General features: G+C 51.7%; 2 protein-coding genes and 1 pseudogene across 3 annotated transcripts in view; all 3 read left to right on the top strand.

Annotated features, from left to right (window-relative positions):
• The window catches only part of LOC135898188 (uncharacterized), a 55736-nt gene that overhangs the window by 5084 nt on the left and 28392 nt on the right, over positions 1-22260 (top strand). The gene's annotated exons all lie outside the window — the stretch shown is intronic.
• LOC135898185 (serine-rich adhesin for platelets-like) lies at positions 755-16733 on the top strand. Of its 2 annotated transcripts, none has more exons than XM_065427002.1 (5): positions 755-891; positions 7945-8080; positions 9177-9481; positions 12207-13811; positions 14201-16733. In XM_065427002.1, exons 2-5 carry the CDS (start codon positions 7992-7994, stop codon positions 16462-16464), a joined length of 4263 nt encoding a protein of 1420 aa, XP_065283074.1. In that variant the 5' UTR covers positions 755-891; positions 7945-7991; the 3' UTR covers positions 16465-16733. The 2 variants fall into 2 exon arrangements, with proteins under 2 accessions (XP_065283074.1, XP_065283075.1); XM_065427003.2 differs by lacking the exon at positions 755-891 and adding an exon at positions 1928-6160.
• On the top strand, positions 16855-21269 carry LOC135898187 (uncharacterized; annotated as a pseudogene).

Here is a 22260-nt window from a genome sequence, read left to right as displayed (position 1 = left end):
CAAGCTATGCTTGACAACTCTGCGGGCTCAGCTAAGTGTTTTTGTTTTTAAGTTCCACATGCGCAAAATTCATCTGCCTGTACATATATGGTATAGTAGACGGCGTTATGAACAAAGATATATTGGAGGTTTCGTACCCCTTTCTCTGATGTTTCGTCACGAGGGAGCTCTGCTTCATTGCTTCATTTAGCTTGCGCACATCAAGTGCACACGCTCTATAGCCGGCGATTAAACTCGCTCGAACGGCGGGAGCATACGAAAACTGCGACAGTGGGCTGCGGGCTGCGGAGTGTTTCATATTTATTTTTTCCAAGAAAAATAAGCGTGTCTTTCTTGCAGTAAGTAGATGGGTACGTTATTCGATGCCTTCAAATATCTAACACGCCTGTTGTCTCGACGACGCGTGAACCAAATCTATTTACAAAGGGTGGTCTATATGCGGCGAAGTAATATATGGTTGACAGGCACGTGATTCCACGATGGCGCGACACGTGCTTGCACTCTCTAAACCTTTAGCTGCTACTCCGAAGGTGCGAAACCGAACGTACACGAGTTTGCGACGCCTGCAGGATGGTGCGCGAACGTGCCGGTTCCAGCAGCAGCACCAGCACCAGTAGCCGCAGCCGCCGCTCGAAGCGTAAACGGAAGCGTGAGGCAGACGCTTCGACCACCTCTTCGACGGCTTGCATTCTGACCAAAGACAGGCCCTTGCCGGACGTCGAGAGCGAGAGGGAGTACTCGGCGGGGGACGATGAATGCAGCGAGGAACACGGCGAGTCGAGGCGACAGGCACGCGTCGTCCAGCGTGGCTCGTACTTGCGGGAACACTCGTTAGTGCCACCTAGTCATCCGCCCCATTACATCAGTCAGCAGGCTGCCAAGGGTCGCAAGGTGCGTTTCGCGCGCACACGCGCCATTGCGACCGGTCGCGCGTGTTTGGATCTGAGTTTTTTTTTTTTTTTTGCATGGCAGCGCCAGATATAGCTATAGCTTGTGCAAGACCGTACTCGATCGCCTGTCACCGTGTAATATAGCGTGTTTTTTTCTTAGCTGCGCCAGTATTTCTAAAGATTGGCTGTGGTAGACAACGCATTTCCAGCCCTTGAGCTACCTTACTTGATGAAGGCGATCATTACTTCTATGAGAAATGAAAACTCGTAATTGAATAATAACCATAGTTACATTAATTTCCTTTTTAATGAAATATTTTACGGCACATTTCAACCTGCTAATTTCAGCTAGTGAGGGAGGCGTATCCATAGACTTTCCATAGAGGCCGTTTTTTCCCGACTTAGTACGCGCTGATGCAGAACCCAACACGAAGGTCAATTCGCTCGCTGCTGCTGCCGCGCTTCCTCACTGCAACGTTTTGACAGCGAGTTTTCCGCGGTCATCGAGTGAGATGTGTTCATGTTTGCTAGTGCGCGCGCGATACCATTATTCTTAATTTAGTTAGTATCCCATGTTTACAAGATTATACGGCCGATAAGTCTACTATACCCTTACTTCGTATAGCTGTCCACTAATTTGCTATCGCAATCGATGCTTCGGCTTTCGGGCGAAACTCCGACTTTTTTTTACGTTACATTGTCGCATCTTCTGGGTGGCCAGACTTCGTAGTACGTAGCACCTGTGCGTACTCGTTTGCTGGGTGGTTGCAGGTGGCGGGTTTACCGACGGTACAAGAGACGGAGAGTTCCTCCTCCGAGGGTGACGAACAGCTTGTTACGAACTTCCAACCGGTGCCACCAGTGTTACGACATCCCACCGCTGCCACCAGTGTTACGAACTCCAACCGGTGCCACCAGTGTTACGACATCCAACCGGTGCCGCCAGTGTTACGAACTTGCACCGCTGCACCACGATAACGGCTTTGTGGTCCCGTAGCGCTCGTCACCCGTTTCGTGACAGAGCGTTGGTAGCGAAGACTCCGAGCCTGGCGTCGATGAGAATAACAAAAGGGACTTTATACATTATATACAGGTTATCATACAGGACATGAACGGATCGGCACTGGGGCCGAGAGCTCACACAAACGCGACTGTTCTCGCACGACGGCGTCCGGCGAAAACGCGTGACACATCTCACCCCAGTCGGGAGCGACCCTCTCTCCAGGTGGGGTCAGCGGATCCTGTTTTCGAGCGGCGTGTCTCTGCTTTTATAATCCCCGAGGCCCATTGTCACTCAACCGGCCCAATACAAAGTCAGCACACGACGGTCGTCCGAGGGGTCCAACCAGCGACCGCGCTGGCCACCCGGTTCAAAGTTCGCGCGCGCGGTGACCTCCAGGCAAGGGAGGTGCGGCGCCGGGCTGTCGGGCACACGCGGGCACGTCTAAACACGCTGCTTCGCCGAGGCTTCTCCTGCACGAAGGCGCAGCCTCTTGACTTGTGAAGGGAGAATTGTGGCGCTCGCAGGATAGATTCTGCATCTTGCAGATTCGGGATCCGGGCTTGTGGTAATGGCACAACAGCATCCCCGCCCTCAGATAAGGCGCCGGGAAGACGAGCTGCCTCCACGTGGCTCGGATGCCAGGCGCGCACGTTCGTCAGGCTCGTCCAAGTTCACGTTCAGTGTCGGGACGCCAGGTAACTTCACGTGCCCAGGTCCGACTCGCCAGGACAGGAGCTCTGCTCACCACGTCGTCGCCAAGGCACCTTGACCAGCTCCGCTCGGGTCGTTCCTAAGACCTTGCTTCTCGCCACTGGTCCCGCTTGGTCGTTCTGCAGCTTGCAAAACCGACCGGCAAAAGGCAACACCCAACACGAACAAGTGCCCTCTGTCTCCCGTCAAACACCAGACAAGACCATAATTCAAAGCAACCTAACTAAATTGTTTTCCCCTTTTTTTCTCCCGCTGCAACAAGAGGCAGGTGTACGATCTAGCACACAAGGCTTAAACAATCAGTTTTCAAATCAACAACACACCAAAATAGAAACAATTATTAATCAGCAATAATAATTACAAATAGAATGGTCCCCTTAAAATCGCTTTGGACCGAAAACATACTTCTGAGGAAGCAAATGAGGTCATTCATTTTTCCCGGCGATATTTTCGCGGAATCTGAAGCTGCTTATATTTGCGACCCTGCTTATCCGTGTAGCGGCGGTACAATAAGCCAGATTCCTTGCCAAATGAAACCCTCTTTTTTTTCACTCCCCGTTTGACGCTCTTCCTCAGATCGGCTAATGAACAGCCTTCCTGTTGCTCGCGAATCAGACTTTCTCTTTCAACTGCAGCCTGCTCCTGCCGGCTGGCGGAAACCGGAGCGAGTGTGGAGCCCGCGTCGCCTAATTGCGGCGTCGCGTCTATATCGCGGCTAGCACTGCACGCGTCACTCCCACTCACTTCCAGGACCCGCTCGTCTAGGCCAGCCTCCGAGCTCTGCCTCTCCCGTGACTGCTCGCCACTCAAGTTACCGTGATCGGTCCTTGTGCCGCACCGCCTTTCGCTCACCGACGCTAAGTCAAGTTCCCTCGACAGCGGGCGCGCTTTGGATCGCGTGGGGGCCATGTACGCCACGTCGGCAAAGAATGATTTGCCCTGATCCCTCAGCAGCTGCTCCGAGCTATTTGAGAAGAGGTAGGAAAATTGCTCCGGGAGGGCGGCTGACACAGCGGCTTCGGTGTTAAGTTTCCCAAATTCTCCTTCAATGCTAACCGTTGCGATCGGTAAACAGACACTCTCCTTCTCGGCCACTTGCCGTATCCTAACGCACTCTCCCGTAAAATCACTCGAGGAGACGAAAGACGGGTGAACAACGTCCATAGTTGCTGCAGAGTCCCGCAGTGCTCGGCACTTCTTGCCGTTTACCTTAATTTTCTGGACATAGGGCTCCAATAGACGTATGTTTTTGTGAGTTTCCTGTATCGTTGCGAAAGCAATTCTCTCTGGGCAGCTTGCAGCGATGTGCCCTTGCTTTTTGCAATTGTAGCAGGTTAACGGTTTCCGTTTTTCAAAAGAACGCGTCATTTCGTTTCGCTGTTTCGGACCATCGTCATCATTCTGAGATGCATTCTGTCCATCCCTTACAGTTTCTTTGGGAAGGGACTCGTCGTCCCGAAACTCGCGACGCGTGATTTCCTTCCGTTCGTCGGGCTTCCCGTAAAACCCATCTCTTCTATCTGCTTTCTCTATGCGCACTGCCTTGCTGTGCAAGCTGCGGCGGGTGTAATACTCTTCCGCTAACTCTGCTGCCTTGTTTAGCATAACCTCTTTTAGCCTATCTTGCAGCCAGAGCCGGACATCCTCATCAATGCAACGGTAGAACTGCTCCAACGCGATGCATTCGACAATTTTGTCGCGGTCGTCGAAAACCTCTTCGCCCTTCAGCCATTCCACCAAGTCGGCTTTTAGACGAAACGCGAAGTCAACATTCGACTCCTTACCCTTTTTTTGCATACCGGAACCTCTGCCGGAAAGCTTCGGGCGACAATTTGTACTTCCGCAGTAGCGCTTCCTTCACATCACTGTAGCTCTCAAACGCCTCTTTCGATAAGCAAGTTATTACGTCTGATGCCTCCCCAGGAAGCAAGGCTAACAGATTCTGTGCCCAAAGGGATCGCTCAATGCTATTCCGTTCGCAGACGTGCTCAAATTTCACGAGGTATTTGGCCATATCCTCTCCGACGACAAAGGGTGGAAGTTGATCGCGTATTCTTGGAACATTAGAAGTGAGACTAGGCGCTGGCGAGCTATTTCGGGTCTCCAACTCTTTCATTTTAAGCTCGTGCTCACGAATCTCTCTCCTTTCCTCCTTTTCCTCCTCGCGACGTTGCTGTTCTCTCCTTTCCTCTTCGCGACGTTCCTGTTCTCTCCTTTCCTCCCTTTCCCGACGTTCATTGATATTCGCCCAGGCCTCAGCGGCTTCCTCAGCCGTTACGTCCCCAGTCCTCATGACCTCAAGGATCGCATTCTTTCTTTTGGTTGAGCCCAACTCAATGCCCAACTCCTCACAAATTTCGAGAAGTTCCTTGACCTTGTACTTCTCCATCGTTCACACTGTCCTCCTGCTGTTTACCCTTTTTGAATATACCTGCCGTACGCTACTATAACACTACTAGTAAGACATATGCAAGTATTTCACACACTGCCCTGTTTACCCCCTCAGCATCCCCTGGTTTTCAAAACACTCTTACTAGGCTTGAAACACACAAGGTTAAACACAATGCAACACCAAGTCAATCCCTGAGCTACTATAACCTGTGTCAGAGAAAGTCTGGTGTTTGAGGTAAACTTCAGGCACTCACCGCGCCGAGGTAGCTGATGCCGGTCAATCCCACCGCTGCCACCAGTGTTACGAACTTCCAACCGGTGCCACCAGTGTTACGACATCCCACCGCTGCCACCAGTGTTACGAACTCCAACCGGTGCCACCAGTGTTACGACATCCAACCGGTGCCGCCAGTGTTACGAACTTGCACCGCTGCACCACGATAACGGCTTTGTGGTCCCGTAGCGCTCGTCACCCGTTTCGTGACAGAGCGTTGGTAGCGAAGACTCCGAGCCTGGCGTCGATGAGAATAACAAAAGGGACTTTATACATTATATACAGGTTATCATACAGGACATGAACGGATCGGCACTGGGGCCGAGAGCTCACACAAACGCGACTGTTCTCGCACGACGGCGTCCGGCGAAAACGCGTGACACATCTCACCCCAGTCGGGAGCGACCCTCTCTCCAGGTGGGGTCAGCGGATCCTGTTTTCGAGCGGCGTGTCTCTGCTTTTATAATCCCCGAGGCCCATTGTCACTCAACCGGCCCAATACAAAGTCAGCACACGACGGTCGTCCGAGGGGTCCAACCAGCGACCGCGCTGGCCACCCGGTTCAAAGTTCGCGCGCGCGGTGACCTCCAGGCAAGGGAGGTGCGGCGCCGGGCTGTCGGGCACACGCGGGCACGTCTAAACACGCTGCTTCGCCGAGGCTTCTCCTGCACGAAGGCGCAGCCTCTTGACTTGTGAAGGGAGAATTGTGGCGCTCGCAGGATAGATTCTGCATCTTGCAGATTCGGGATCCGGGCTTGTGGTAATGGCACAACAAGCTGCACTCCAGCAGCAGCTCCGTCGCAGACAAGCCGGAAAGAGATTCACGTGCCACGCCGCTGCATCGGACATGCAAGGGACGACACCTGCCCATCCTGGCGGAGCGAAAGACAGGCAGGCCCTTGCTTTTACGCGGCGCTTCGCACATATATAGCGTTATGGGACGCTGAAATGTTTACCTTTTCGTATACTATTAGGGTACGAAAAAAATATTCTTATCCAACAGAGAGTATTATAAAGCTAATAAGGAAACCCATACGGGTTCCTCAGAAAGAACTAAAGCTTAAAAACAATTCACCGACGTTTACAATACTCCCTAATGCGAAATGTGAGCGCTGGCCTATACGTCTTTACATTTCGCGATATTCTGGCTGGTGCAGACAATCTGTCTCGTGCGGCTCGTTGAAAACGGAGCGAAGGGTGGCGCGACTACGTATCTAATCGGGAGACAGCACGTGGGTTACGCGTGGGCGCGATTCACAGCAGCCACCGCAAACAGGCCTCCGTTAATGCCGCGCCTTGCTTTCATATATGGTACCTTTGGACGAGCTCGTGCCATGCCATCGGTGAACAGACGACGCATGCTACTGTGGCGTCATCTCGTAGCCGTCGTCGCCGCAGAACGGCGCCACTGTTCTCACGCTTTCGATATACCCTCCTCCTCCACTTTTCGCCTCATGCTCTCACTGTAGCCTCCTCCTCCGCTTTCCTCCTCGCGCTCTCTTCGCGTTTCATCCCCCACTGCGGTTCCGCGTTCGCTCTTTCATCCTTTGCTCTGCTCGTTCGCTCGGTCACACCGCCGACGCTCAACGCAGAGAACGGGCGCTTAGGAGTAGCGCTGTAAAATTCACTGTTGTCCGGGCACAGCGCCAACGCCTTTCGGTGTCGTTGCTATACCATCTGAGTAAACCAGAACAGGTGTCTAGGAAATCGCAGAGAGAGGCCGAATTAATTGACAACTCGCAGCTCAAGGAGACGGAATTCGGCACACCTGGTTTGCCATGTACCGTTAACGTTTACGGTGTATCGGAGCGCCGGCAGGTAGGGCAGCATGGTGAACCGATATATGGCTAGCCAAATACAATAACACTAAGGTAACAGTGCTGGTAGCGGCATCTCGCTATGCCCTGCAGTGATTGTTGCCCGGTCCACGCGTTGACACAATCAGCTATGTAGAACATGTAGACAGCAAGGAGATAACGCAAGGTGCTCGCGGTCCCGACCAGCGGCGACCTCAGAGACGTGACGAAAGGGAGGGGGGGGGGGCGGCGACATCGAAGACAGAGACGCTCTTTCTCCAGCCAGTTTCGGTTTCAAGGAGCTTGCCAAGGGAAACTAATTGTTCATGTAGCTCCCACATGAAATCCGCAATTGAAAATTTGATCGTTGGGATAGCTCGAGGACGGGCCCCAAAGTACTCATTTGCTGTAGCCACGTATTGTTGATGATTAGTAAGTTAGTTACCGTAACTTCGCTGATTACGCACGTAATTGCGGAAATTGTTCTGTATCTAGAAGTCACTAATTTGTACACTCGAACGGTGAACATAACATTACCGACATATATATTTTGCAATTTTAAAACGTTGGTGGAGCAAAAGAAAAACACCCTGTATTCGTGTGTGTGTGTGTCTAATCTAGCCTTAACCTAACTTAACCTTTTGTGCGTGTGGGCAGCCACTTAAGAAAGAGAATTGAAGGAGTTGCTATAAAGAGAACAACCTAACAAAGAAAAATTCTCACAATAATCTCAGAAATCTGACAGTATTTTCTAAGTGTAAATCGAGCTTTATGCTTCTACAGCGCAGCGCCTTTATCCCGGATGCTACAATGATCCGGAATCTATTGGTCAGTGTGTGCCTGCGAGCGATCCATTAACACACCAGAATTAATTTTTAGGTGTCGAGCTCGGCTACGACGAACCCGACTGCAGCAGCTCATCCCCAATGCACATGCTTCGACCCAAGGACGAGCAGATGCAGAAGATCCTCGACAAGCAGCAGATCGTGGTGACCATTGAAACGCACAAACAGAGGTAGGTACGCTAAACCTACTCGATCCTGAGGTACACACACAAAGAAAAAAAGAAGCTATATATCTTCTTCACACTGCCACTGTTAACTGAGATATATATGCACTGGAGGCTAGCGAAGCGCAGAAGTTACTTTGCTTTGTTAATGCATTCGCTGCGCATCAGGTTTCCCGACCGACACTGTGCATACTCCAGCGCGTAGACAAACATTTGGATGAAATATTCATACTATGACCGCACATATCGCAGATGATAATGCCTTGCTTAGTAACTCAGGGGACCAACTGCAATGCATGCTCACTAACTTGGAGAGGCAAAGCCGAAGGGTGGGTCTAAAAATTCATCTGCAGAAAACTAAAGTAATGTTTAACCGTCTAGGAAGAGAACAGCAGTTTACGATAGGTAGTGAGGCACTGGAAATGGTAAGGGAATACATCTACCTAGGACAAGTACCGACTGCGGATCCGGATCATGAGACTGAAATAATCAGAAGAATAATAATTGGCTGGGGTGCGTTTGGCAGGCATTCTCAGATCATGAACAGCAGGCTGCCATTATCCCTAAGGAGAAAGGTTTATAACAGCTGTGCCTTGCCAGTACTCACGTACGGGGCAGAAACCTGGAAGCGAACGGAAATGGTTCTTCTTAAATTGAGGACGACGCAACGAGCCATGGAAAGAAGAATGATAGGTAAGGAATAAGAAAAGAGCAGATTGGGTAGAGGGAACAGACGCGAGTTAATATCTTAGTTGAAATCAAGAAAAGGAAATGGGCATGGGCAGGACACGTAATGAGGAGGGAAGATAACCGATGGTCATTAAAAGTTACAGAATGCATTCCGAGGTAAGGGAAGCGTAGCAGAGGGCGGCAGAAAGTTAGGTGGACGAATAAGATCAAGACGTTTACAGGGACAACATGGCCACAATTAGTACATGACCGTGGTAGTATGGGAGAGGCCTTTAGCCTGCAGTGGGCGTAATTATCGGCTGCTGCTGCTGCTGCTGCTGCTGATGATGATAATGATGGTGATGATGATGATGACAGCACAAGGAAGGGCCGAAGGCTCCCTGACGTATCCTGCTGTGCTGTGGCTTCGCAGATCCCTCGTAACTGCCCCAAGCCCTCCGCCCATAGTGTCGCTGCGGAGGCGAGAGCTTCCTCCGTCGGAGTCCACGGACGACTCATTCATGAAGGACCTCAAGCGCCGCCTCAGTCTCAAGGCTCGGTTCAGTGACGACCTCTGCGGATTAACGCCGGTGATACGTTCGGTGTCCGCCGAACCAATACGTGTCGCGGCTGGTGCCGTTCAGTGCGACGCCGCTCAAGGCACTCCAGCAGAAGTTGGTCCACAGAAGGCGGAGACAGTCGCCAAGGCGCAGCGGGACGCCGAACCGCCGACTGCTGGTGAGATATTTGTCATGGCTGAAAGCACGGTTCTTGTGGATACAAAGAGGTTGGCTTTGGTTGATTTGCTAATACCGACAAGGAAACGGACTTAACAGAATGGCGTAGGGCTAGCGCGCAGGGCCGCATGTCAGCTGGAGGCGGAGGAACCGGGCGCAAAGACAAGACATTTTATGCTATTAGCACTCTTTGCCTACTTCAGGCATTTTTCAATCTATCTATCTATCTGTCTATCTATCTATCTATCTATCTATCTATCTATCTATCTATCTATCTATCTATCTATCTATCTATCTATCTATCTATCTATCTATCTATCTATCTATGTCTGTCTGTCTGTCTGTCTGTCTATCTATGTCTGTCTGTCTGTCTGTCTGTCTGTCTGTCTGTCTGTCTGTCTGTCTGTCTGTCTGTCTGTCTGTCTGTCTGTCTGTCTGTCTGTCTGTCTGTCCGTCTGTCTGTCTGTCTGTCTGTCTGTCTGTCTGTCTGTCTGTCTGTCTGTCTGTCTGTCTGTCTGTCTGTCTGTCCCAACCCAAGTTGTCTTCCAGCTAGGGCGACTGGGTGTGTGATTATGGTCGCGATGCCGTCGTGGTCATTCCATCGTCTTCACTCCAGCTTCGTCAACCGACGCTCGTCATGCTGTAATCGCCACGCGATCATCGTCACACAGTCGTCGTCATACCATTGTCGTCCCGCTTATGATCGGGATGCTGCGTTGTTCATTCCATGCCGGATGTCGTCTTGATTCTCGTACAGTGGCGCAGCTAGGTCGTCTGGCAGCCGGGGCCAATAGGTCTTCTGTCACCTCCCCGCCCTCCCCCCCCCCTCTTTGTGTAGTCGAGGAAGGCGAGGATATCGACAATTTCCGGGTTTCAGCACCAGTACAGCCGCCTTGGATATTGCGCATGTCCCGCGGGTCGCCCTCTACTTCGCTTTCTTTCCCAGGGATCGCGAATGCAGCAGATATACACGCTGTTTTTTCTGCACCAAATAACACAGGGTGCTGTACTGATAACTTGTGATAAGCGCATTTGTGCACATCTTCTGTCAGACTGTAAGGCTTGGCAGCCAATACAAATGCGGCATCGTAGAGATTATGGCTCACGTCACAAGTAACACAAAATATCTTTATAAAGTTTTAATTACCAATTTTAGCGGCAATATTGCATTTGCAAAATAGAAGCCCGGCATTCATAACTCGCCCAACAACAACTTCACAGAAATCGTCGTTGGTACTATGGCGCGCAGTATTTTGGCTGTGGGCAGCCCTGAACGAAAACGAAAATTCAATTGTGTGTCAGTGACGCTGATCTCGCCACCTGCCTCCTTGCTGCGCAGGCGCCAATGGTACGATATTTAAGAGCTCTCTTCATTCTGATCAATAAAGCCTTGTTTTATTTGCTTCCATACGGACAAACGTGAGTATCCGAGCTGCGGTACCACCACAAAATTAGTAACAGAATAGAGCACACTTCGCGTAGATTGTTGGCGTCGCCATAAAAAAAAAAGGCCGCGATGAAGCCCGTGCCATCGAGCTTCCATTACTATTGGTCTGCACTTGCAACAGAGAGGCAGCCTATCGAGTCATACAGCCTGTCCAGTCATACGCCGCCAAACTCTTCGGCCAAACCGAGTCTGAAGCCGATCCAGAGAATCCCATTCGCGACATTTGATGGCCGCACCTATGCAAGGTCGCCCTATAGATATATATATATGAACCGTTCGCCCTCATGCTGCTGTCTTTTTTCGTCTTCGCTGCGCGTTCTGAACGGAAGAGGGTCCCAAGAGCCTCAACGTCTGTTTAGCGACGCCTGCTCCCAGCATGAACACACGGCACGAGCGTACCCCACATGAAAGGTTCCGCTAAGGCGATTAGTTTAGCGACCCTCTTGCAATTTAAATTTCTCAGCCCGCACAATCGTACAATTAAATCGTGGGGTGTTGATAAACCTGCAGCCGACAATTCTACGGCGCAACGCACAGGGTGCATGAGCTCGGGCTACTGGATACCGGATCATTCTTTGCCATTTGCGCCCAATAAAGCCGGTGGAGTGTCTTCAGACGTATATGACACCCCCCCACTGGCCCCTTGCACCCCAGGCCCACGGGTGCAAGGGGCCATTCCGTCGTGGTTGTGCCATCGTTGTCGTTCCACCTTTATCATCTGGTTGTCATCATACTGTCGCCGTCAACTCATTGTCTTCATGCCGCGGGCGTCGTCACGCTGTCCTCGTTATACTGTCGTCATCGTTTGAGAATCCTCTCGTTGTCGTCAAACCGTCGTTGTCATATCTCCTTTGCCATTCCAGCGATGTAATTCTCTCTTCACCATTTCATATCGTCGGCACTGCGGCGTCAAGACACAATTTCCATGCTCATTGGCGATTTGGCAATTAGTGTTGATTAATTAATCAACCTCTCAAATATTATAATTAGATGAAAGGTGTCAATGAGAATGTTGTAGAGCGACACGAAAACCTCCCGATACAGCTTTACTCAATACATGCTACATAAAAGTGTTTTTCCAAGCGTGAAAGAAGTCCTCAAATGCACGGAAAATTGTTTCCCCGCCTAAATGCATACCGCATTTTGTAAATATACCTAAGACAAGTCGCAGTATAGTTATCACACACAGGCATACGCACACCTATTAAGCTGTAGAATATTGATTCGGGTGAGCACTTTCTTAACGTATGACGCTTTAATGAGTCATTCATTCACCCAGGGTTGACATTCGGCACCAGTGTTCCTGTTCACGGGTTCACCGTGTCAACCAAACCAGCAAAAAAGCACATTACGGACATCGAACACCGGGATGAAGGACCGGAGAAGGCGATAGAAAAGGCTGCGGCAACTGACGATACCTCGAAGTTTGGCGGGGAACATAGCACTGAAAACATCCAGCCTCCATTGCAGTTGGCCGATAAGAGAGACCACTTCAGCACAATGCCGGACAGAAGCTCGTTGAACGCGGGCGCGCACAACGCGAAGAGGAGGCGCGCATCCTCGCCAACTGTATTGAAATGTTCCGGCATTGAGGGCAGAACAGAGCCAAACAAGACGAAAACAGTCTTGCTTCCACCCGCTGCACAAGCCGATAAGGTCGAGGGCAACGTGACTCGGCAAAGTCGGGTACCAGTCACAGTTGCCGCTGCCGGCACGAATTTCGAAAAAAAGGGAAACGAACTGCAAATGCAGTGTCCGGAACCGAACACTGCTAGCGTGCTGACCGAGTTGGATGCCGCAAAACAACTTTTCAACAAGCGTCCCGCGCTGCCTGTTCCCAAGGGTACGAATGCTTGTATGAGCTCTCCGGAAATCGCTGACTGTAAGACACCTAGTCAAAACGAAAGGCTGAAAGATGAGCTTGTCGATGCTGGCGCGGGAAAATTGCAGCAGAAGCAAAGTGACCACCTCAATATCGCAGAAGTCGGCGAATTGGCTCGCTTACTTTCTAGGCTGATAAGAAAACACGAATACTTCGAGCATACTTCGTCAGCCGAAGACAGCGCGAACAGCGCTCCCCAGCGGCCGCTCAAGAGCAAGCGGGACAGGGCGAAACATTCTCGCAGCACCTACGGTGCAATGAAAAAGGGCTGCAGGGCCACAGAACCCACTGAAGGGAGTTCTGTGGGAAGCTCCCTTCAACATTTCGCTGAAGTCATCATCGGCAAAGTCAATCAGCCGTCAGTAACTCAGAAATCGTGTTTGCCAGTTGAGCCTGACGTCAGCATGGCGAAACTTTCGCTGGAACCGACCACTCAGCACAAACTGCTTAGCATGGAGGCATTTGTGCGCAAGACAGCACAGCCGGAGGCACCAGAGCTGATAGAGGCAGTGACTGGTAAAAATCTTGGTAACATGAAGCAAAATACACCCTTAGAAGCTGACCGGCCTTCAGAGAGCAGCTCTGACGATGCAAAGTACGGCACTGACAGGATAGGCGGGAAAACACCAAAGCCGATACCAGTCAGCATGCCTCAAGACTATCGCGGCTGGGTTCCTATAGGGGCCGCTTACGCTGCACAAAGGCCGCCCAAGAGTGGGGCATCCTTAGGGCTGACCGAACTGGTCCGAAATACCAGCGGGGTGAGGGACATTTCGATGACGTTATCGGATGGCGGTGGTGTCCAAAGCGTGCTCCGAAAGAAGCCCTCGGTGTCGTCCACTCCGTCAGAGACTACAACATCGCTTTCAGCGCAAATGCCGTACCAGGAGTACATGGCGAAGCAGCTTCAGCCTACAGTGCACTTTGCCGAGAGACCATTTGCGGAAGTTCTCGCCAGCATTGAGAGCGAGATAACCAGCATGTCCAAAGATGACGCGACAAGTAAGTTGAAGTCAACTGTGTTGTCTGAAGTCTGAAGCCGATCCAGAGATAAATATATCCAGAGATAGAATATAGAAAGAAGATAGAAAGATATCCAGAGATAATATACACATATATATATATATATATATATATATATATATAGGTATGTATACATATCGAAAAGCGCCATAGGTGCTCGAGTCTAAAGTCAGCCTGGACCAGGCCACCGATCCATGTGCGGTCAAGAAATCACATAGAAACTGCGACTGCATGATGGAAAAACACTTCCCCCTTTTAATTTGTCAATCGTTTAAATGTTCGCCGATGACAAAGTATTCGCGTTTGCGTCTCTTAATTTAAGGTGTTGAGAATGTTATTAGTTAATTCGTGTTCTTTTTTTTTTTCAGCTGGCGTTCAGGGCCCCGAAAAAGGGCTGGACAAGTCGTCTCCAAGCAGCGCTCCGCAAAGCTCGACCCAGTCGACCATGAATGATGAGAAGCTCGATGAAGCAGCCATCGAGAGTTCGTCAAAAGGAACCTCTGAAACGGACTCCAGTAGTGCCGTTGCCAGCGGAGACGTAGCCGAGACATCGGGCCGCGTCGCATCCACTGCAGCCCCGCCAGTCGGCAAGATCCCGGTTTCGTCCAAGGCAGTGACGACGACGACTTCGATCGAGAGCGACGAGACGTCCAAGGAGGCTCCTAGGGCGCTGCTCACCTTCTGCGAGTCGGACGAGGGCTCGGTGCCACCGTCCGAGTCCATGTCGCTTTCGTTCGTCTCCTCCAACTCCAGCTGCAACGCGGTGCACCGCCTAACCGATCTGGCCGACCTTCCAAAGTTACAGCACAGTGCGGCGGCGGCAACTCACGAGACGGGTGACGGCGGCGTCGTGCTAGGCATGCCGCTACTCCGGCTGACGTCCTCGTCGGCGGCGCAGATGGAGAGCTCGCGGCAACCCGCGCCATCGTTGACAGAGTGCGGCGCTGAGGCTCAGCTACTCACGGAGCGAGCGGGTCGTTCTTGCTGGCCTAAGCTCAGGAAGACTCGGAGACGCGACGTCGGTCGCCGCGTGTCTACAGACCGTCCATGGACGGAGGACGTCAAGAAGGTAGTAACGCTGGGCAACAAGCACTACCTGCATCAGCACGCGGGCCGCCGTCCCATGGCCAAGTCGGCGACCACCTTTGACGAGACGCAGTGCGTGCTCTTCAAGATCGATGACCATGTGCAGCCCGATACGACGGCTTCACCGGTGGACCGCGATGCTCCGCACAGCATGAGCATGTCTGGCGAGCTGACTCGGGAAAGCTGCGAGTCCACACTGGAGCTATTGCTCCGGCGGTGCGCCTTTTCCTTGGGAAGGGACGCCGACACGCTGGCGTCTGACGATAACAATTTCGAGCAGCCGCTCAGGCTGAGTGACTTGATCTTGCTGCAGCACCCGGAGGTAGGCCTCAGGAACATTATTGTAGTCGACTTTTCTAAAACTGCCGACGCGCCCTCGCTGACAGCACTTTCCTCGGCCACGGCTACGCCTGCCGAGGGCGGAGCAGAGCGCCAAGGTGTAGTGCTGGAAGCTCAGCCCGAGGACAAGCAGGCGCAGGATTTGATTACCAACCACAAATCCCGTGCCAATGAGCCGATGTCCGAGGAGACGCGTCTGACGGCAGTTGCAGTCGGGATTTCGCGAGAGCCATTTCTTGCTGCAACGGTGGCAGGAAGTAAAGGCTCGGACGCTCTCCGGAAGCCCCAGCGTCCGAGCCTCACCAAGTCGGCAGCCAAGGCCACCGACCACGAGCGCCGGCTGGAGCAAGGAAGTGAGGGTGCGGCCGCGGAAGCAGCAGCGGCCAGGGCGACGAAGCCGAAGGTTCATTTCGCCCCGCCGCTGGCTTCGCAACACGTCGTCTTTCTGCCCGATTGCGCCGCAGCCATACGTCTTCCAGGTGGTGTGATCCGGAGCGTACGTCCGGGGCCAGAAGCCATCGGCACTGCCTCGCCGCAAGGCAGAGGTGCTATCAGGGCCGACCACAGGAGTCGGCACCTTCTGCTGGCCACGGCCCTTAACGAACCCTGCTTCGAGTCCATCTACAACGCCATCTTGCAGCCGCCGCCCCGAGTAACCGCCGCTCTGGAGCCCATTGCGCCGGGAGAAGTTCCGAGCCCTGCAAGGACGACACGGGCCGTCTCGTTCGACGACTCGCTTACCACCGTTGTGCACTTTGAGCCGCCACCAGAGTCGTTAACGTACGACGTCGCCGACGCGACGGCGGAGTCCGAGCCGGAGGCGCCTTCGCAGTGGCGCAAGGCGAGGCGCCGCTCTAGCCTCTGCCGCTCCTTGTTGGGCTCGCGTCGGCAGTCGCCGCCGGCGAGCCCCGGCATCGAAGGTGCCGAAGTCGCGTGCGGCACAGCCCGCAAGACGATTAGGTTCGACGGCTCTGGCCAGCTGGCCCCTGCGCTGGCTCGCCCTGGTGCCGCCAAGGACGCTGGCGCGGAAGGCGCGTTCCCATCTGGCGGTGGCAGCGGTAGGCGCGACACCCCGACGCCGCTGACGTCGCCTTTCTATTCGTTCGAGGACACCGGCTCCGAACTAACCTTCCTGCCGGAGTCGAGCAATTTCGACAGGTCAGGGTCGGCCGCGGCATCGCAGCGCAGCGACGACCACAAGCATTGAGAGGAAGCCCATGCCCCGCGGCCGGCATGAACCGCGCCTGTGCGGTGCCAGTCGGCAGGATATGTTCTGGCTGCATTCAATTACGCGTAGTCAATAAATGCACTGAGAAAAGCGAGTGCTAGCACAACTGGGCAAGAGCTGTACGTATACGTGTCCAATGAAGTCGGAGATCCGTGCCCCTCCAAGTCAGTGCAACCCGTACATTATACAATTTACATCTTCACCTATACGTTCACCTTCTAATATATAGCAAGCTCATCAGGGGTCAATTGTTTGTATTACGTTCTAATACCTTCGTGGGCATATGTGATTTGGCTTTTTAGAAACATCAGCCCAAATAGCTCAAACCTTTCGTACGGGCCCGTGTGGTGTCCTTCGACCATGTGTAGAGAGTATATTGTATTCACTTTATAATGTGCTCCTTTGATGTCCTCTAAGCAAATTCTCAGCGAAACACATCGGAATGAATTATTTGATAGAATAAAGGAAATCTCGGATGACGCCATACGACCAATGAAATTTCTATGGAAAACGCTCAGAGTCGCGTGACTTCTGAATTCGTTTATAAATTATCGGGACCTTGTATAAATAAAACGTATATAAGATTTGGAATTAGCCGCATTAGCCGTATAACGTCTCCTGTATATCTCTAAGGGAGAATTAATCACGAAAGTCGTACGATTCCTTTAAGAGTTATTTATCATGTAACTGTTTCTACTAATAGCAGTGTGGCTATGTTAATGATTTTGTTGTTAAATTTAGCTATTTCTTTTTTCTTAAAAGCGAAAGTAAGGCAGTGTAAGGTAGACATCTTGAAATACTTTTTTATTTGAATTGAATTGAATTTTGAAATCAAACAATGAAATTATTGTTGTGAAATAATTTTTTTTTTTGTAACTTAACCTCGAGAAAACAATTTTGTAGGAAAAGATTGGGTAGAGCAACGATAATTTTATAGCCAATAGTCTTTATAAAAAAAGGTTTATTTTTACATTAGTGCACATTATTTTATTTTATAATTTTACAAATGGTCGAAAAAATAAAAGGTCTATGTTTTCCACGGCAATCAGCCTTTGTGGCTAACAATGATCTTGCGTACCAGGGAGAGCAGAGGAATTTGGGAAATTCTCAAGGTTTCCTGAACGCCTTTCTTTGTATAATACACTCCTTGACTCATTTCATTCCAATTTCACTACATTACACTACATGCTGCGGCACCTCCTCGACGAAACCAAGACCAAGGGCCACCAACAAAACAACCTGGCCAGGATCCTACACAAGGCGATCTGCGAACACGGGGAGGACGAGGTCAAGAGGCGCTTGGACGCCAAGTACCTACCGACCACCCCCACGGAAAGACACCCAGATTACCAAGGAAACGAGAACGAGACGCTAGACCGAGACATCCAGACGTGGGAAGTCAGAATTGCCCTGCAGGATCTCAATGGCAGGTCCGCCGCGGGTCCCGATCGAGTGACCAACAGAGCGCTCAAGAACCTCAACGAAGCGGCCATCGAAGCGCTCACGAACTTCTACAACAAGTGCTGGCAAGAAGGAAGGCTGCCCAAGCAATGGAAATCAGCCAAGACGATCCTCATCCCCAAGCCTGGCAAGCCGCCCAACATAGAGAACCTCAGGCCGATCTCGCTGACTTCGTGCGTGGGAAAGGTCCTCGAGCACGTTCTCATAAACAGGTGGCAGCGTTACCTGGAAGAATCGGAGCTTTACCCAAATTCCATCATCGGGTTTCGTAAGAAGCTCGGGACGCAAGACGCCATGATCTTACTGAAGAACGAGATCATCGACGATATGACGGGCACCAATGACAACAGAGCCATACTCGGGCTGGACTTGCAGAGCGCCTTCGATAAAGTGAGGCACTCGACTATCTTGGCCCAAGTATCCAGGCTAAACATGGGCAGAAGGACTTACCAGTACATCAAAGACTTCTTGACGGAACGGACCACCGAAATCTGCGCGGGAGACCTGAAGCTCGAAGAGAAGAAGCTGGGCAGCGTGGGAACTCCGCAGGGCTCGGTGATCTCCCCGCTACTCTTCAACCTCGTGATGATCGGGGTGGCCAAAAGGCTAGAAAGAGTAGCGGGAGTCCGGCACACCATCTACGCCGACGACGTTACGCTATGGGTACCGGGAGGAAGCGACGGACACATCGAGACAACGCTGCAAGAAGCGGTCAACGCCATCGCGGAGCAGCTGGGCGGGTCTGGACTCGTATGCTCTCCGGCCAAGTCAGAACTGCTGGTGATTCCACCGACAGGAGCGGGCAGGAAAAGAAAGAATATGGAAGCCAAGTAGGAGCGTCCCAAGATTACGATCAAGACAGCGGGAGGACAGGTAATACCGGAGGTCGAGAAGATTCGAGTGCTCGGGCTGCTCATCCAGCGAAACCGTGTTAACGGTGAAACGGTCAACAAGTTCGTGGGCAAAGCGGCCGCGGCAATGAGACTCATCAAGAGGGTGTCCAACAGAAGAGCGGGGATGAAGGAGGAGAGCCTGACTAGGCTCGTTCAATCCTTCGCAGTTAGCCACATAACGTACGTTGCCGCCTTCCACAACTGGAGGCCGAGCGAACGTAACAAGATAGACGCCACCATATGCAAGGCGTATAAGGCGGCACTCGGCCTCCTCGGGAGCACGAGTACCGAAAAATTCATGGCGCTGGGAGTCCACAACACGCTGGACGAAATAGCCGAAGCACAGAGAACGGCGCAACTCGAGCGTCTCTCTGAAACGAGAACCGGAAGACAGATACTGCGGGACCTTGGCCTCGAGCCGAGGGAAGCCAACCAGCAGGAAGACGTACCTATACCGGATAGCATCAACAGAAAGCTCAGGGTCTACCCGATCCCGAGGAACGTGAACCCCGAGCACAACAAGGAGCGGAGGTTGGCGAGGGCCAGGGCTCTCGTGGACCTCCACGCCAGAGAAGAAGGAGCCGTCTACGTGGACGCGGCGGAGTATCGAGGGAGCAGCGACGCATACGCGGTGGTGGCTGTCGGGGCATCGACGGGTGCAACGAAGACTGCGGCGAGCGTCCGGACTCGAGAGGCACACCGGGCGGAGGAGGTGGCCATCGTCTTGGCCATCTCCGACCCCGGATGCACTACAGTGTTGTGTGACTCTAGAACGGCAGTGAAGAACTACGCCAAGGGTAGGGTATGTAGTGAGGCCGCGCGCATACTGCGCAAGGCCGAACACATCGAACACAAAAGACCTGTGGTGATCAAGTGGTTTCCGGCCCACATGGGCAGTGACGTGTCGGAACGCGGGAACGTGAACCACAACGAGACGGCCAACTCAGCCGCGCGAGGACTAACCAACCGCGCAGCTGCAAGCACGGCCGACTCGGAGTGTTGGTCGCGGTGCAGTGCCAAGGACAAGATGACCACCTTCAACGAAATAGTGAAGTGGTACAGACTTAACAGACAGACTATGCCGCCACCTCATCCGGGGCTTACCCGGAAGGAGGCAGTGCTATACAGGCAATTACAGACGGGGTCCCTGCTCACCCCGGTGCTAGCTAAGCACGTGTGTCCGAGCGTGTACGCAAGTGACGTTTGTAGACTGTGCGCTAAGGAGAGAGTCACCGCGGCCCACATCCTTTGGGACTGTAGTATAAATCCGCGTGAAGCCAGCGAGAAGACAACGATCCCGCCGCAGCTAGAGGCTGCAACGAGGAGTTATGACCAAGAGACACAACTCAAGGCCGTCCAGCAGGTCTCGGCAGCTCTAGAGAGGCAGCGACTGCGCGAAACCGAGGAGAAGGGAGCAGCACCCCCAGGAAGGGGGCGGCGACCCTCTCGGATCCCCGGAAGTAGCGAGGCACGCAGACCTCGAGGAGCACAATGCACGAGACTGACGTAGTGGCCGCGTCGCGGTGAAAGCTTGTCCTCCCTGCGTGGAGGGAGCCTAACCGACTCTGCAGGCATTTTCACTAAAGTTGTTCTCTCTCTCTCTCTCACTACATTGAAGTGTGGCTCATACCTAGTGATGCAAGTTGGGGTTAACAAGGTTTCGCAGAAGTTCATTGCAGCTTGGCACACCCCTATAGTTTCGTATACCCAGTTATGCAAGTTGAAATGAGCTAGGTTGATTGAAGAGAACCAGATGCCCGTGGCACCTATGCAGTGACCGAAATTCACGTCAAAGACGTTCATTGAATCTGACACTAGCCGGATTTCATCATTTCAGTGATGCAAGCTTGGCGGAGCCAGTTTTGCTGAAGAAAAGCACGTGAGAACTGCAAATTTTGCAGTTACAATGATTCCGATTATAGCCGTCCAATAAACTGCGGCACATACCCAGTTTCGGCTACGCATTTGAAGTGAGGTTACATTGACTTTATGAAAAATCTACACATAATCAGAGACATATACCCGGTGTGACAAATACCCAACCGACCGACCGACCGACGAAGAAATTGGTCGCTTGGTCCGTATATGTCACACCTTTTCGCATTGCAAAATTGTGCTTATTGAATTTCGGATGCAGCCAACATTTTTTTCCAGACATGCAGTAATGAGGACGGCATTAGTATAAAGCAACAAACTCCAGCACTAAAGAGAGGTTGCTTCCTGCTAAAACAAGGTCATTGTGTCGACTTGGGCTGCTACTACAACGTAAACAACACCTGGTTCAGAAATAAATATGCATGATATATGCTGTATTGGCTTGCTAGTCTTGAGATATATGTAATTTGCTTGTAACAGAGGATATGAACGTTTTTTCGTATTTACAGTTCAGCATAATTGGTTCGAACATAAAAGAAATGACTACATGACTTTGGATAATCTCTGCTGTATCTAATGTGTCACTGTTCTGCCCCAACAGAGTGTGTGCCAAGCGCATCTTGGTCGTCATGGGAGCTCCCATCTACACCAACAGGAAAGGGCTGAAGCCGAATTCGCAAGGCTTTGCACCACGAACAAAGAAGTCGTTCCAGAAGTATTTGGATGAGATATCAAGTCTACAGACGACTGTGTCAAAAGAGAAAACAGCGTCTGCCATCATGTCACCAGCACGGATATTGGCCCGAGTCAGCCAGGTACCTCAACAACAAAAATTCTGTGTCTTCAGATGTACCTGCAACCTCTGAACAAGCACAGACGACGCTGGCAAAAAGAGTTCCGTCTGTTTACTCTTCCTTAATGAGCTTCCTGGCCTTGTCAAATACCATTTGTGCCAAGTATATATATTTTTTTCAATGAATGCAAGCTTTTTCATTCCACATTCTTGTTAAAGGTCATTCCTCTTCCTCATCCAAACATTAAAGGACAACCAATTCTTTGCTCATACTTAATACCAGTCACTGTCTAGTAGCATAACATGTGTGGCAGTATTTTCTAGTGTACGTTGCCATGTGCAGTTTCTTTCCTGAAATCGCTGATGCGGCATTGGCGTGTCTTGCATTAACTTGTACTGTGTGCTATGTAGCATTAAACTTTTCTTAATGTTTCTGGCTTTCAGTGTTTGCAAGGTAGAGCGGCTTCCCTGCAGGGGCGTCTGCGTCAGCAAGCGTTTGGTGAAAAACAAACAAACAAATACCTCATACTTACCTTTTGTACGGTCACACTTCCTGAACACATCGAAACCGGCTACATGAAAATAAATGTGAGGCCGTACATTCCAAACCCTTGACGCTGTTTTAAGTGCCAAATGTTCGGTCACGACTCTCAGAGCTGCAGGGGCTGTACCACTTGTGCAATGTGCGCATCACACGAGCACCCTGCAGATAACTGCAATGATCCTCCCCACTGTGCAAATTGGGATGGTGAA

This window comes from Dermacentor albipictus, chromosome 3, assembly GCF_038994185.2.
Source record: "Dermacentor albipictus isolate Rhodes 1998 colony chromosome 3, USDA_Dalb.pri_finalv2, whole genome shotgun sequence".
NCBI lineage: Eukaryota > Metazoa > Arthropoda > Arachnida > Ixodida > Ixodidae > Dermacentor > Dermacentor albipictus.
Note: the sequence above shows the minus strand (reverse complement) of the source record. Positions and strands in the feature narration are given on the sequence as shown.